The sequence below is a fragment of the Vigna umbellata genome, chromosome 1, assembly GCF_029865625.1.
Source record: "Vigna umbellata cultivar VRB3 chromosome 1, Vumbellata_1.0, whole genome shotgun sequence".
NCBI classification, from domain to species: Eukaryota; Viridiplantae; Streptophyta; class Magnoliopsida; order Fabales; family Fabaceae; genus Vigna; species Vigna umbellata.
The window spans coordinates 52,082,375-52,099,433 of NC_142165.1; the positions used below are offsets into that span (position 1 = coordinate 52,082,375).

Here is a 17,059-nt window from a genome sequence, read left to right on the forward strand (position 1 = left end):
AAATAATAATTTTAAAGTTATTATAACTACATGTATTGTAATTGTGTTTCTAAATTAAGATTAAATATGTTTTTAATTTATAAATTTTGATTAAAAATTAAAATTCGTCTTTAAACTTTTGATACATTTTGTTTTTAAATTTTAAAAATAAATGAATATAATTATTTTAATCCAGTTATGTTAATTTTTAAAATTAAAAAATTAAAATTTAAGAACTAAAAATATATTTAATTATTATTTTTTATATATAATGATGAAAAAGCGGTAGGATATATTTTTTCCATCGGTGATGTAAGGAAGCAGGTGACCAAAACAATGTAATAATAGTGAGACAAAACATTTGAAAGTATAAAAAAACAAACAAAATAATAATCCAATAATAATAATAATAATCCAAGAAAATAAAATCACTGAAGCAAATAGCAGCCCTTTATTCTATCCATGATAACGAGTAGATTAACCTTGCAATGGAACTACAAAAACTTCAAAAGGATGGCACCATTGGCTTCAACAAGAACCGACAATATAATGAAATTGACACTCACTTCACTACAAAACCACACACCAATACAATCATCACACAATACAAACACCAAATCCCTCACTCCAATGCCTCACTTTTCCAATCACAATCAAACAATATCGTTGTCAAACTAAAATATTTTTTTAGATATTAGAATAATAGAATTATTTACATTTAAAAATTAGTCATTGATATATATTCGGGTAAAGAATGTTACCTTATTTCTCATTTTGGAACTCACGATTTATGGTCAATTTAACCAAAAGGTCACCTTGTTACGATATAGTAAAAAATCTAATTAAAAAAATGAAATGAAACTAATGACAATCCAACAAAAAATAATATGTTAAACCTTCTTTTGTATTCTTTTTAACTTGTATTATTGAAAGTTGAAAACAAGTAGTTTTGAATTTTGTTTCATTAAGTAATTTGTTATCTTTATATATATGTGTCGAAAAGAATTCACAAGGAACCATAGTCAAAATATATATAATATTGGTCTTATATAACTCAGAAAAAGTAAATACGTTGTTTTATATAGAATGGTTGCAATGAAATTTGAATTTAAAGTCCTATACAAATTACTCAAAATTCCATGCTATAGGTTCACTTTGATGTTATTCATCATATACCAAAAGCATTTTTTTTTTAAAAAAAGTGACCACAGATATGTTATATTATTTACTCATTCCCACAATTTCTAATTTGACTCGTATTTATGAATTTAGAATATAAAAAAAATATGGATTACTTTTTTCAATAATATCCTTAAAAAGTGAATGCAATAACAATGAATAATAAGTGTCCACTATATTATTTGGTCAATTAAAATTAGTTCATCATAGAACTAAATGATAAATTGCTTTGTGTGCTTTATCTTAATCAACGTATAAAAGGACAATAGTATATTTTTATGTAGGCATTATATAGTTACCCACGCTTCAGCTTTGCAAAGAGTAATGCAGTTCGATAATAAATTTTAGTCTTTTAATAATTAGTATAATTCACAGTACTTAAGATACATTAGTATAAAACTGCAAGGTAGACCATCTACAGGAGATGATGTTGGATAACTGCATCGTAACAATGGATTGGTTTTCAATGATAATCAAAATAACCGAGCCTCTCGAACCAATAAAAATACGGACTTGGTGATTCTCTCATCAAGTAATCAACCACTCACTACTCCAATTTAGTTACAGCACCTTGTAATTAGTCCAATAAAGCTTTGATGATCATGAAGGATTCATTGACTGGAAGAGAATCTACTCCTGGATTCAAAGAATCGCCAATTGGGAACTTGGTAGGTCTGATATTAGGCGCATTACTCGGACCAAAGTTACTGTTAACCACGTCTGACCAAACTATAGCCACAATTTAATCCGTGTCCACAAAAATCTGCATTAACTAAAGAAGTCAGAATGTTGCAGTAACTTTTGAGGTTTGAAGGGCAAAGAACACGTCGAGTGTGATAAGAAATTTGATACAAGGAACATGTAGCTTCCCATGAAACAGAAGCAAATCATACAGCTTGAACTAACCTCTAAATCAGGAAGTGGTTCATAAGATTTCATCTCCCTAGTATCAAAAACAGTAATTCCCGAAATTCTCTGAATTCCAGGTTTAGTAGCTATGAGATTCTGCATATTTGTAAAAAGTAGTGAGATTAATCCATGCCATGCACTGAATTGTAATTTAAAACTTTACTTTTCTTCTTCATAGTATCGTTCACCACTACTTTTTTATTACTACTCTTTATTTGAAGATTGTAAGAAGTAATCCATATTGTAACTTGTAACGTTTGTTTTTCTTCATAATATTTTTAACTTCTACGCGTCTTGTCACATCCTGGAAAATGAGGCCTAAATAGATAAATCAGTTGTTAAGCAATTGCCAAAGATGATTATGATACAAACAAATATTGAATAGCGATTGTTTTATTAACTTATCTACCCACTAATCTCGGAGGGAAGTCAGTAATCAAAGAACTATCAAACTTAATATAAATAAATAAAACACTCGAAACAGGCCTGGTCCCAGCATTTTATAGGTCCATAATTACACACACACACATAGATAAATAAAACACTCGAAACAGGCCTGGTCCCAGCATTTTATAGGTCCCTAATCACACACACAGATATATATATATATATATATATATATATATATATATATATATATATATATATATCATAATTAAATATATTGTATTACATTTAAAACATTATTTATCACATGTGAAGAAAACTGATGATTATAAATGAATGACTTTATTAAGTAGGATGGGAGCTGACTAAATTTCGTCAAGTAAATGATTCCAAAATTTCGACTCCACTACCAAAAATACTAAACAAGAATTCTTAAAGTCATACCAGGTGGAAATCTGTTGATCCTAAAGCCTGAATCGGAGATAAAACCTGTAATGGTTTCCAACATCTTAGGTCAGTTAACGGCAAGAAAAATTCAAGCACTACAATTGTGCACAATGGCAATATCATACTCCAAATCATAAATTTTTATAAAGGGGCACCATGTACCAGGGAAAAATAAAGGTATAATACTGACAATCTAAGACAGAACATCCAGATAAAGGTATTACCATTGATTGAAGGCCACTAATCGTAACTACTCTCTCCCCATATGAACCGTTTTGAGATAAGCTTACTTCAAATGGACCCAGCTCTTTATCAGTCTGATTTGTAAGATTCAGCTTTATCTGCAAACAACACACAAAACTTTAGCTTCCAAACTTTTGTTTGTCCCTTCTAGAACAATAAACTCAACGATTAAAAGTACAACGAAATTAGAAATAGCTATCCTATTCCCTTAGTATATAGACCACCACCAACTGCTAGTCTGCTACATAGGGTTTAAAATGACCCATAGCCCAGAAGAAACCTAGGTTATTAAAAATGCAGCTTCTAGTTTATAATGAGCATGAGATCTGCATAAGATAAAAAGAATTACCCTAAACGGTTCTTGAAGGTTAATTATAGATGGAACCTCTACAACCTGCAACTCAATTTCCTTCTTTGTTGCTGGCTGCAAAGAAAAATTTCCAGACAAAAATATTGGTGTATGAGAAAATTAAATTACCATAATTCAGAAAACTGAAGGAAAAGCATTAAACATGAATATTAAATTTGAAAGCATAATTCAGAAAAATGAAGCAGAGGCATAATTTATTCAGAAAACTAAGCGATCATAATTTTAAAGCATTAAATTTACTAATTTAACAATTTACCATGCATCCATCAGTATTTGAACACTATCTAGCCGTATTTGAACACTATAATGTTATCATCAATTATTATTTTTGAAAAGTGAGAGGGATAAAGTAAACATGTCATGCTAGATTCGTATGCATGTTATGCAGAAACAAAGAGGTTCGGCCATCAACTTTGTCATGTTTAGTGAAATTTAACATTCAACATACCAAATATCTACTTCATTTATTAAGTAATTGTTAAGAAGTGAATTTTAAGTCTAACTCAATCTTACAAAACCAACTTATAATGTGAGGTTTGTACTCACTTATATACTCTAAATTGGCCTTATCTCTAGTTGATGTGAGATTTCTAACACACCCCCCACGCTAACGTATATACATCTTGAGCGTGAGACTTGATATTAATGCGTGATCCAATAACAAGTGGAATAATATGTTTAACAACCACAGATCTCACTAGGATAAGCTCTAACTTGGCTTTGATATCATGTTAAGAAATGGACTTTAAATCCAACTCAACCTTACAAAACTGGCTTATAAGGAGAAGTTTTCACCCACTTACATACTTTAAATTAGTTTTATCACTAGTTAATGTGAGACTTCCAACACTAATCATTATTGAACAAACAACACTTACAGTCCCCAATATTTGTTGGGTTTGCAGGCGACCAGGTTCACCCAAATTTGTTCGCCATGTTATCTGGAGTTTACCAAGAACATTACTTCCTTCAGCTTTTGTTTGAGCCAAAGCATCTGATGGTGTTGTCAATTGATAGAGATAGTTGTAAATTCCTCCACCAGATCTAATCAGTATTGGTGGCTTAAACGTCTCCCTGAAAATTTAATTTGGTTTATAATCAATAGCAATAATAAAATGCATTAGTTTGGCATTTGTTGATTCTAGTTTGGTTCACCCCTAAAGAAATGCTATGGCACTAACCTTGTAGGACTATCTTTCTCAGAATGGTGCCCATCACCTTTAAGAACTGTTGCGCTATAATGCTGAGCAGGTTCAAAATCAACTTGGTCCATGAAAAGGTTCGATTTTGTATGGTTTTCAATGCAAGCTTCCAGAAAGGTAGTTTCCTGAAACAGATTAAGATTGACGCACAACATTGAATTAGAGCATAAGACAATTTCTTCAAGCATAAAGATTGAAGAACTTAGAAGGTGGTTGGTTAGTTTCCATTCTCATTTTTTATTACTGTGTGTTCATTGATAACTTTAAAAATGTCACATTTTTCTTTTTTTCGTTTTATTTACTATTTTTTCAGCAATCTGTGAAGGAAATTAAATGAAAACAACAGAATGTATATGTAGATTCTACCATCTCCTTCACAAATTTTTTACAGTGTAAAACAAAACGAAGGTGGCTTTTTTTGTGTGTAATTGTTAGTAAAATTACATCAATTGAAAATGAAAAAATAAAAACAAAACCAATCACCCTGATGGATGGTATTTTTATTGATTACGAAGATTTGTTTAAAAAGAGTAGGGATGATTAGACATCAATCCAATATTGAGGACTAGAACCTTGACAGCCTGAAGGCTTTCAACAAATGAACACATAAATTATGTTCAAGAAATTTTGTAAGTTGGAAGTACTTCACATACTTAACTTGAGCGATCAAATAATCAGATTATGTATGGATTTTTTTATATAAAAAAATATGTAACACAAGATCCATCATGTATCAATAAATAACAAATCACAAAAAGCAACAATAATTAGATTTTAAGGTTTGTAGGCTTTTCTGCATCATTGCTCTTCACGAAAGAGTGCTATAGGATTACTAGATTCCTTCTCCACCTTACAAAGAGAGACAGTAACTTTTTGCAATAACCAAGAGTATCGTTATAATTATAGAAATAAAGAGTAGATCCTATATAATTAAGAATATCTAGATTATATATGTATTATTAGGAATGTTTTCATTTAGTACATGTTTCAAACACAAGGTTTCAGCTCAATGTTTATTCTTTTCCTATAACAAGTATGTAGTAATGATTTACGAATGGTTTTTCAAAATGTAAAGGATATATTATAAATGGATAGGGCTGTAGATAGTAAGTTCATGTTGTTTTATGATTGGCTATGCTAGATTCATTGCTGATAGCATCTAAAAAAAATGTAAATAGGACAAGCAATAAACTTCAAAAATTGATTGTTTAAAAGAGTACAAAGATGAAATGACAGGAACATACAGATTATACACATTCCTTATAGCCTATTTTCTTTTGATTGATTCTTAATTTCTAACTGATATCAAGTATATTGGATGACAATGTACTTGAAACAAACCCAAAATTAAAAAGGAAACTGTATCTATAGTGCTATTATGGATTTTATTGTTTGTTTTAATACTAACGAGTTGTAGAAAGAGAAGTTTCATCATGCTTTCCTTCGATAGACAAGTAAATAATACTAATCCCAATATTTTAAATGGTGTAATCTGAAAATTTTGAACATTAACAAAAATATACTACACACTGAACATGATTAGACCATTTCACTGCATTGACAGCATGTTTATCCAGGAAAACAGTATCCACTTACACTTGAATAGTATATACAAATCATTGACATACCTTGATAACACGGACCTGCAAAAAAGTTTTCAACACACATGTAAGTCATACGAATATTGAAAGATCATATAGTGAGCATTAGTAACGCAGGTACTCGATAATTGTTTTATTGGAGAACATAATTTACTTCAAATTCAACAAATATCATTATCAAAGAGAATAATACCTTTGTTCTAACGGAAAGTGGATTAGCAACAATGAACTTGAAAAATTGGGGAAGATATTTACGCTCACCATCACCATCATTATACAATGCAGTGCAGACAAGCCTAAGGGAATTTGCACACACAAAATTGTAAGAAATTAAAAATGAGACAAAAAAGAAACTTAGTAAATCCAAATAAAACTGCATGGAAGCATGAACATACTGAAACAAGGACATAGAGGGTCACAACTTACGTGTGAGGCCCAAGCTCTTTCACATCATGTTCTACAATAAAATCATAACGCCCACCAGCACGGATAGATTCAACTGGTGATTTTGATGTGTCTAAAAGAAGTATTCTCTGTCTTTCTGTTTGAATTTCAGCCTGTCAGTTACAAAGTTTTGAATAACTATTTAAATTAATTTCTCAAAGGATTAAAAAACAAATTCAGCACTATAACTATTATGAATACATTTACATTTTTTTGCTCAAATTCAACTACAACGCCTGTAAGAGAATCTTCTTCGAATCCATCCATGCAACATAGATAAAATTAAACATAAAAAAGATGTGGATATGATACCCAGAAATTAACACAAAAAACTCTGCAGCAAATCAATCTCTCATATGCATATAAATGCCTATCAGCTTGGAATGATTGGTATATCAATGGAATAGTGACGAAGCAGAGAAAATATTTCTAGCTAGGAATGGAAATTATGAGAGCTCAGGAATTTTATTTAATTCCTGCACTGTCTACAAGTGCAGGAAGGATATCCAACAAAAGAGCAGAGAAAACAGAATCAGAGGGAGAAAGAATTTTAATACATCCCCCGGCACCCTCCTCCCCTTCCTTCACTCTCTAAAAGGTTACTGCTTTTTAAACTAACGAATACCCCACTCAATATCCTTCAGCCTTGTGCTAAAGCATTCCGTGGGAGGGTATCATCAGTAGAGAATGTACAAGTGAAAGATCATTCCAGAATGAGAAAGTAAAAGAAGACATGTATTACAAAGTCTTCCCATAGTGATATCTACGAAGGACTATTTTTTAGCTGTTATCGTTAGAGAGTTCATTTATATAATATCAGCTAATCAAACAGAGTAACTGGGGCTTGGAACTAGAGAAAGAGCTAAACAACACATGGAGAGATTCTCAAGCATCACACGAACATTCCATCTCCTTTCCACATTCCTTAGAATGCTTTAATTAACCTCCTACGGTAGGTAACATATTGCAATATAACCAACATTAAAACTTGTGTCAAGGGAGTTCCAGTAAGCTCAGGGAGTGACAAAATTGATTCATGAATGACAGTGGAGTAGAAGAATTGAAGATTTAGAAAGAGGACCTTGATAATGACTTCTCTGACTTCAAAATTGGAGCTGTTGTTAATACTTATATAGCTGCAGAAAGTCTCTCCCAAATAAATAGCTCTACAAATGGGGAGTATGAGTAAGTAATAATGAATGGATCGAGTTGAATTGAAGAAATAGAGAGAGGGAGAACGAGAGAGGGAGAGAGAGTACCCGAATGACTGAGGCAGAACGAGGAGGCCAGAGAGGCCCATGGCGTCGGAGAAGTGGTGGAGGAGGAAGCGGTCGCGGTAGTTGGGATCGGAGTTGTCGTTGGCGCCGGCGTAAAGAGAGGGGGCGGGGGCGGCGGAAGGATCGTCGAAAAGGTCCTCGCCGACGAAGATGTCGGTGAGGTCGAGGCGGAGGGGAGGGTCGACGTTGAAGGAAGGGCGGCAGAGACGCATCACACGAAACGCGAGGGAATGCGATCCTCCTCCCTGGCCCTGACCTTGACCCTGACTCATCTCTTCTTCTTCTTCTTCTTATTCACTTCCAAAATGCAGAAAGATTCTTCACTTCAATTCTACCATTCATTCAATTTCAATTTCAATTCAAAGGCTTCAAATCAGATCACCCCGACTGACTCTGCTATGCGGGTTGGGAATGGCTACCCCTTTTCCCTACCTTACACTCTGTTTGTTTCCTTACACTCTCACTCACTCCGTGGTTTTAATAAAAAATATATTTTTCTATCAAGTTTACATTTTTTTTACCCTATTAAATTGTCGATTTTTTTTCCTCATATAAAAATTAACTCTTTTTCAATAATTTTTTTTAATTACTTAAGATAATACTTTGAACAGTGAAGCAGTAATTTAAATAAGCTTTAGGTGACATAAATAAAATAAAAGAATTTATTGAAAAGAAAATCTAAATATACTATGTTTTCGATCAATTTGAGATGTTATATTAATTTGTTTTTAAATAAAAAAGTTTCCTGAGTGAATTAAAAATCCTTAGAAAAGAAATTCAAGGAAAGTGAACTAAGAAAACATTCTGTCGTTCATATTTTGTGTTTCCTGAATACTATTACTGTTACATTGGTGCTCTAGTGCGGCGAACATGACAGAGAAAACATGTCTTATGGGAGATGGTGGATGCGTTGCTAAAGCAGAACTGGGAGGCTGGAAGAAACCTCCATCGAAATGGCCAAGCATCTATCTCCGCTGGCGACAATTCGAACCACCCACCATTTCAGGTGAGAAATGTGAAGCTGGATTTTCCTCGCTTTGACGGATCTGAAGCTCAATCGGCCAAGCTATATGAAGAAAAATATACTCCAAAAATTAAGTTCCTGCTCCCAAAGCTCCAAAAGATTTTTAGGGTTAGGTTCCATTTTTTTCGACCCACATATTAGGAAGCTTTTCAAAAGCTCCTGCTCCCAAAGCTCCCATGGAGTGAATTGGGATAGGAGTAGGGTTGGGTTAACTCCCGTGCCCCAAATGAAAAAATTTCTTTCTCGACAGCAGCACTCTACAAGCGGATGACACCAAGCTGTGTTTCAAGACTAATCTTTCTTTGATTTCTTTGTGCTTACACTTTCATTATTTCTTCATTCTTAACCTTTCTTCTTCTGTTTCAGATACTCAGATCTGACCCAGTTGAGACGGAAGAAGCTGTGTTGCGTTTGCATCCATTTTCAGTCCCCACTTCAACTTCTCCACCTGGAGAGGCCTAAAGGTATTCACTTTACTTCTTTTTTTGGCTTAATCCTAACCTATTCTCAAACAACCTTATATTGCTTTGATCTTATGCTAAACTATTGCAGCAGATATGTTGTAATAAGTTCCAGTCCTGAAGTAGAATCAACAGAGACAGAAAATGCCACGAACCATAACAGAGTTCAATAGTAACTAAATCCCAAATACTGAGGTATGTAAAATTTCAATGGTGATTTTTTCTTCAGAATTGCAAAACTGGACTCGTGCGAATTGTTTACCTATTAACGAATGAAAAGATGCAATACTAAGCATTTTAAGAGAAGTGAAAATATGGATATTGATGTGAAGTTAGTCAATGATATGGTAATTAGTAGATCTGTTAAAGCAGTCCATTTAATAGGATTTGACCCTAACCTTAGTCCATGTAGGTTGGAATAAAAAAAGCTCACAAAATGAAAAAAAAAATCTCTCATTAACAAAGCCTACATGGCCAAATATTGCCAAAGTTCTATAGGTCGGGATCAGTCCATGAGTCTTCCATTTTAGCATGAGAAAAGTATAATAAAAGAAAAGGATAAACAAAAAATAGTCACTTCTACAACAATAAACCCAACTTGAACTGCATAGTAGAAACACTTCTACAGATAAACATATGGCAATTTTTTTTTCTACACTGTATTTCATTTTGTTGCACTCGTGAATTGTGGTATCAATGTATTGTAGAGATAGAATTTTAAACCTAATATTTTTCTTTCGAAAAGTTTGTAAGAAACGAAAGAGAAAAAGAACTAACAGAAGAAAGCATAGTCATTAATATCTCTTTTATTCACTCAGGTGATGCAAATCACAAGAGAAAGAGAGAATGATTGCATTAACTCAACATGTTGAGATATTTGATTCAAACTACTGACTTAATAACCTTATTATCTTCAAAAGCCTCTCCGAACACAATATTGAAGGGCTGCCGCGCACTCGTAGTCAAGCATCTTGCATCCTCACCCTTCTCTGCATCAAATTTCCCAATATCCAAACAACTTTGTATGCAATTATTGACGCAGAACACAAGCTTGTACCCACGTCAGTATTTCTCAATCTGAAAATTTACCATTAGGAACTTGTCCCTCACCACCAATTCAAATGTTTGTGATCAAATGCTGAGAATTCAAAAACTTAGAATTATTATTTTTTAATCAGTCCAGATAACATTACTACTATGAATGTATGAATTAGCATTAATATTCCCATAACCCAATATTATATGCCATCTCCTATCTTAATTCTCAAGATAATCGATTCATAAAATCCACGTCACTTGGAAATTAATATAAAATTGCATAAATTGTATAACACAACCTGAAGAAGTATCATTGTTGGAGACTTTCAACATCTTCAAAAATGTTAGACTCACCAATGATTCCCTCTTGGCCAAAAATATTTTCAACAACTTCATCTATCATAACCAATTGAATACAATCAAACAACTAGTCTATAGTTAATCATTTAGTGTAAAGTAATTTTAAATATAATAACATATAAACGTACCGCCAGAATTTTCAAAAAATTCATATAGTCAATTTTGAGTACAAAGCAACATTTGCACACGTTTAGGAAGAAGGGAGCTTCTATATTTCGAAAGTACACACCCACCTTTTCTAAAAACTGACTTTGATGCCACTGTAATAAAGGGAATACTAAACACATCACAAGCCATTATAGACAATATAGCAAATCTATTCTCATCAGTCTTCCAATATTTGGGCACATCAAAATCTTCACTGTCTACATCATCATCTATGGTTACATAAATAACCATCTATCTTGTTCTTGCAAATGATAGATTTTGATTTATTCCGATACATTTTAAGATCCTACAATGCATTACATATTAATTATGAAAATGAGAAAAAAATGAAACAATGAACATTAGGTATAAAATGTTTACTGAAATAATCCTCTCTTCAACTTTTTCCCTTCAGTTGGATTGAGACATATGGATTTAGTAGGTGATTGGGAAAGAGAAACACTAAGATATACAAGTTCTTTACATATTCTTTAAACAACCTCTTGAACCTCTAACACTTTTTCTTTTTTTTCTTTCTTTGCATAGGTTAGATGATCTCATTTCTTATAAAAATATGCTATAAAACCAACCTTTAGTCGTGAGTCAAGAATAGCTTCAAAAGCTAACCAATACTCTACTCCTCCCAATACTTTTGAAACTTCTCTTTCATTTTAGAAGTCATATCCTTTAAGGTGACATCTTCATTCAACAAATTCTCTTGAATGATAAGTTGAATTTTCCAAATTTGCATAAAATACAAGTTTGAAGTGGGATAAGATGAATCAGACATCATGTTTGTAATCTCATAAAATGGTTCTAAGAATTGACATATTTTCTCTCCCCGTTCCATTTCTCATAAGATGGAGAATTTTTATAATTTCTATCAACCACCTTGAGAATTTCAAAAGCTTTTTTATATTTGATTGCACTTTCAAGAATTAAATAGGTTGAATTCCATCTTGTAGTCACATCTAATCTCAAACAAATGCTCATATTTATGCTCACATCACTAACACATCCTTTGAATTCGAGAGTACTACCATCCAATGATTTAACATACTTAATACTCTCCAATACTATGAAGTGTTTTGTTAAACACCTTTAAACCACCTTGAACCATCACATTAAGAGTGTGAGCACAACATCATACATGGAAAAACTCACCATCACATAATAAACTTCTATGAACACAAAGATGACTTTTTAGAATGTCTTACAAATTATTATTGGCAGAAGCATTGTCCAGGATAATCAAGAAAAATTTCTTATCAATATCTCATTGTTTTAGACAATCAATCATAATGTTTTCTAGTTCAACACCTGTGGGTGGTGGTTTCATTCGACAAAAGTTAAGAATCTTATTAATTTCCAGTTTTCATCAACTAAGTGTGTAGTTAGACAAATATATCCCTCAGAAGTAATTCTAGTCCAAACATCAAAGGTTAAACAAATTCTATTAGGAATCCTAGACATGATTTGCTTAACTTTATCTTCTGTTGGATGCATTCCTTTTTCACATCTAAAGCAGTATTCTTCCTACATTTCATGTCAACATTAGGATTAATGTATTTTATCCACCTATGATTCCTTCATATTCTACAAAATTATAAAGAAGACCATGTTTAATTAGGGCTCTCGTAAGTAACTTATGATGAATCTTTTGATTAATTTTTCGTGTCCCAAACTTTCCTTTTTTATAAAGATTCAGATCCACATCTAAGTTTGCAATACTTCTACACTTATTGACATGCTGACTTAAATGTAAAGTTCCATAATTGTTTTTAGTAATAGGGTGTTTTCTAACTTTGTAGTTTTTGCCACAATACTTACTTGTAGCCTTTTCTATGTCATCATCGCCTTTCCCTATTAGAAAGTTCCAAACATTTGAGACTTTTTTTATTTGTGGTAGCACTTTCAGATGTACTAGGAGTTTCAGATGTAAGATCATCAACCAAAATCAAAGGATTACTCTTAATGTGGTCCATATTTAAAAGCTATTACACATAGCTATTGATTGAAAAATTTAAAAACCATTGCAGATGGGAGTTTTGCTGAATGTTAGGGAGTTTTTTGAGTGATGAATGTGGGATGGTTGTTTTCCAAACATTTCCATGCGCAATGGATTTTAAATTTGCCAAACAATAGCTATGTGCAATAGCTTTTAAATATGGACCACACTAAGAGTAATCGTTTCATTTTGGTTCATGATCTTGCATCTAAAACTCTTGGTACATCTGAAAGTGTTACCACAAATAAAAAAAAAGTCTCAAATGTTTGGATTTTTTTCACAAAAGTAGGAAAAGCGAGGATGATATTGAAAAGGCTACAAGCAAGTATTGTGACAAAAACTACAAAGTTGGAAAACACTCTATTACTAAAAGCAATTATGGAACTTCACATTTAAGTCGGCATGTCATTGCGTGTAGAAGTATTGCAAACATAGATGTGGATATGAATCTTTATCAAGAAGGAAAGTTTGGGACACGAAAAATCAACCAAAAGATTCATCATAAGTTACTTGCGACAACCATAACTAAGCATAGTTTTCTTTATAATTTTGTAGAATATGAAGGAATAAGAGAGTGGATAAAATACATTAATCTTAATGTTGACATGAAATGTATAAACACTATTGCAGATGTGGAAAGGGAATACATTGAACAGTAGGATAAAGTTAAGCAAAACATGTCTAAGATTCCTAATAGAATTTGTTTAACCTCTGATGTTTGGACTGCAATTACTTTTGAGGGATACATTTGTCTAACTACACACTTTATTCATGAAAACTGAAAATTAATAAGATTTTTAACTTTTGTCGAACAAAACCACCACCCACGGGTGTTGAACAAGAAAACATTGTGTTTGATTGCCTAAGACAATGGGGTATTGATAAGAAAATTTATAAATTACCCTGGACAATGCTTCTGCCAATAATAATTTGCAAGACATTATGAAAGTCATCTTTGTGGTCATAGAAATTTATTATGTGATAGTGAGTTTTTCCATGTATGATGTTGTGCTCACACTCTTAATGTGATTGTTCAAGATGGTTTAAAAGTTCTTGGCAAAGCACTTCATAGTATTAGAGAGAGTATTAATTATGTTAAATCATTGGATGTAAGAACTCTTAAATTCAAAGAATGTGTTAGTGATGTTGGCATAAATATGCATTTGTTTGAGATTAAATGTGACTACAAGATGAAATTCGACCTATTTAATTTTTGAAAGTGAAATCAAATATAAAGAAGCTTTTGAAATTCTCAAAGTGGTTGATAAAAGTTGTCCATCTTATCAAGAATGGAATAGGGGAGAGAAAATATGTTAATTCTTATAACCATTTTATAAGATTACAAACATGATGTATGGATCATCTTATCCCATTTCAAACTTGTATTTTATGCAAATTTGGAAAATTCAAGTAACCATTGAAGAGAATTTGTTGAATGAAGATGTCACCTTAAAAGATATGACTGGTAATATGAAAGAGAAATTTAGTGGAAGGAGTACAGTATGAAGTTAGTTTTTGGAGCTATTCTTGACCCACAACTAAAGGTTGATTTTATAATGGATTATAAAAAATTGGATACTCTGACCTATGTAGAGAAAACAAAGAAAGTATTAGAAAAGTTCAAGATGTTGTTGTTTAAAAAATATGTAAAGTTCTTGTCTATTCCTAGTGTTTCTCTTTTCCAATCACTTACTGAATCCATCTTGATGTCTCAATCCAATACCGAAAGAAAGAGGTGAAGAGATCAATGATTATTTCGGTAAGCATTTTATACCTCGTATTTATTGTTTTCATTTTTTCTAGTTTCGTTTTGATAAGTGATATGTAATGCATTGTAAGATTTTAAAATGAATTCAAATCTATACTTGGCAAGAACAAGATATATGCCTATTTAGATGAACCAACATTAGATGAGGATGATGATAGGGAAGATTTTGTTGTGCTCAAATATTTGAAAACTAATGAGAAAAATATAATGTATTATGGCTTGAGATGTGTTTAGTTTTCCCATGTGAGATTAGAGTTAGCTTTTAGCAAAGGTGAGTGTGTACTTTTGAAGTATAAAAGCTTCATTTTTCATTTTTTTTTAGCGTGTGCAAATGTTGATTTATATTCAAAATTGGCTATATGGATTTTTTGAAAATCCTAACTGTAAGTTTATATGTTATTATTTTTAAAATTACTTTACATTAAATGATTAACTATAGACTATTTGATTATATTTCAATTGGTTATGATAGATGAAGTTGTTAGAGATATTTTTGGCCACGAGAGAATCGTTAGTGAATGTAAACTCTTTGAACATATTGAAAGTCACCGACAATGATAGTTCTTCAGATTCTTTTATCAATTTATGTAATTTTATATTAATTTCCAAATGACATGGATTTTATACTAGCAGCAGCCAAGACCTCTTGAGTCTGCAGAAACAATTCATCCAAAGGGATGCAACAACCAACAGACTGGAGTTAAATTTACAAAAGGCACAACAGCACATGAAGAGGCAGATTAAAAAAGAAAGCTGATGCAGTTAGAGATTGGTGATATGGTACTCGTATAACTTCAGCCCCATGGACAACATTTCATATTGTTAAGGAAAAAGCAGAAACTCAGTCTTCGCTATTTTGGACCTTTTCCTATAATTGAGTTGACTGGGGAAGTAGCTTATAAACTTCTCTTGCCTTCGTCTGCAAAAGTTCACCAAGTCTTTCATCGTTCACAGCTCAAATTGTGTAAGGGTGATCATGCTCAGCCATATGTACCATTTCCCATTACAAATTCAGATACTGGATCGGTGTTACAGCCAGAAGCCATATTACAAACAAGAGTTCAGGAATTAGCAAGTGCAATAACATTTAATCAAGTGGGAAGGTTTGGAAGATAGTCAAGCAACTTGGGAGGATGTCACTGCCATAATGCAGGTTTTTCCAAAATTCAACCTTGATGACAAGGTTTCTTTTAAAGGAGAAGTAATGTAACAAATGTAGCTGCAAAGAGGTTGATTCAAGAGAATAATGGGACCAAAGAAAAGGGACACGTGACAAGCAATTAAACAAAAAGGTGCAGCGATATGCCTAAAATAACCAATTGTAAGCTGGCTGAATTTGAGTGGTCCAGACATTAGAATATGAAGGTAGTTAGAGGAGAAAGAAAGGGGGATGGTTGTAATATTTTCTTTTCTGACTGAGAATTTTGTCTCTTATATTCCTTTCTTAATACCATTACGAGTAATTATTCATATTTTGTCTGTGATTCCTGAATTAATTTACATAGGAACAACTTAAAATCGATGAAACTTATGAATCTTTTTCACCAAATTATAACACTGATGTTAAATACAATACATTTTAAGAGATAAATTTATAGCAACTCCCCGCACAAGATAGAGATCATGCAAAATACAACTTTTAGTTTAGGAGAGAGAGTTGAATTGAAAAGAAAAGGAACAATGAAAAGGAAATAAAATGAAGAAAATATTTAGTTGAAGAAAATAGAACTAAAAAAAACCAGAAAATGAAGAGAAATTTAAAAAATATATGTTTGGTTTAAAAGGAGAGGAAAAAAGTAGTGTGAAGAACCAAAATATCTATATAAGATACAGATTCGTTCACATGCTTTCTATCTACTTTCACTCGAAACATGTATTCTAATATTCAAGTTCCTTGAGATTTCATTATAATAAGTACATAATTGACTATGTTTTATTTATAAAACTCTTATCGATTTTTAATTGAATGAAACTAGATTAAATGCACAAGACATCTTTATGCGCAATTATCATATCTTTTAGCTAATGCTTTAAGAAACTGAGATATTTAACATATTGTTTAGTGATATCATTTCGGTTTATGAATAGTAAAATTTTGATTATTTACATACTTACTCTTTTCTTTGGTAATTTACAGTTTTTCCATTGTTACCCTCTACATGGTTGAACATGTGTTGCAATGAAAAATTACCTTCTGAAGCAGGAAATGGTTTTT

At 32.1% G+C, this 17,059-nt stretch overlaps 1 protein-coding gene and 1 long non-coding RNA gene across 6 annotated transcripts; one reads left to right on the forward strand and one right to left on the reverse strand.

The window, feature by feature from the left end:
* Nucleotides 1–1,488: 1,488 nt before the first annotated feature.
* Nucleotides 1,489–8,494, reverse strand: LOC124838726 (trafficking protein particle complex subunit-like protein). Its single transcript, XM_047314402.2, has 12 exons — nt 8,021–8,494; nt 7,843–7,927; nt 6,744–6,874; nt 6,511–6,613; nt 6,345–6,359; nt 4,696–4,841; nt 4,393–4,588; nt 3,494–3,568; nt 3,126–3,242; nt 2,899–2,943; nt 2,065–2,163; nt 1,489–1,921 (listed from the first exon to the last, which is right to left on the reverse strand). Exons 1-12 carry the CDS (start codon nt 8,308–8,310, stop codon nt 1,901–1,903), a joined length of 1,323 nt encoding a protein of 440 aa, XP_047170358.1. The 5' UTR covers nt 8,311–8,494; the 3' UTR covers nt 1,489–1,900.
* A 290-nt stretch (nt 8,495–8,784) lies between these two features.
* Nucleotides 8,785–16,314, forward strand: LOC124838720 (uncharacterized). Of its 5 annotated transcripts, none has more exons than XR_015783321.1 (4): nt 8,785–9,526; nt 9,618–9,718; nt 10,342–10,584; nt 15,478–16,314. It is a non-coding gene; the product is annotated as an uncharacterized LOC124838720 (long non-coding RNA). The 5 variants fall into 5 exon arrangements; XR_015783322.1 differs by having other exon boundaries at nt 8,786–9,526; nt 10,444–10,584; XR_015783320.1 differs by lacking the exon at nt 10,342–10,584 and having other exon boundaries at nt 8,797–9,044; nt 9,429–9,526.
* Nucleotides 16,315–17,059: the final 745 nt, after the last annotated feature.

What these genes read in the sequence shown, in the direction of transcription:
- LOC124838726 (XM_047314402.2), bottom strand. Translation starts at nt 8,310, where the DNA reads ATGAGTCAGGGTCAAGGTCAGGGCCAGGGAGGAGGATCGCATTCCCTC. An exon ending in CCCAACAAATATTGGGGACT is followed by an intron (nt 3,569 to 4,392) that starts GTAAGTGTTGTT and finishes TTTTCTTTGCAG; the next exon opens with CCAGCAACAAAGAAGGAAAT. An exon ending in TTAGTGGCCTTCAATCAATG is followed by an intron (nt 2,944 to 3,125) that starts GTAATACCTTTA and finishes AAACCATTACAG; the next exon opens with GTTTTATCTCCGATTCAGGC.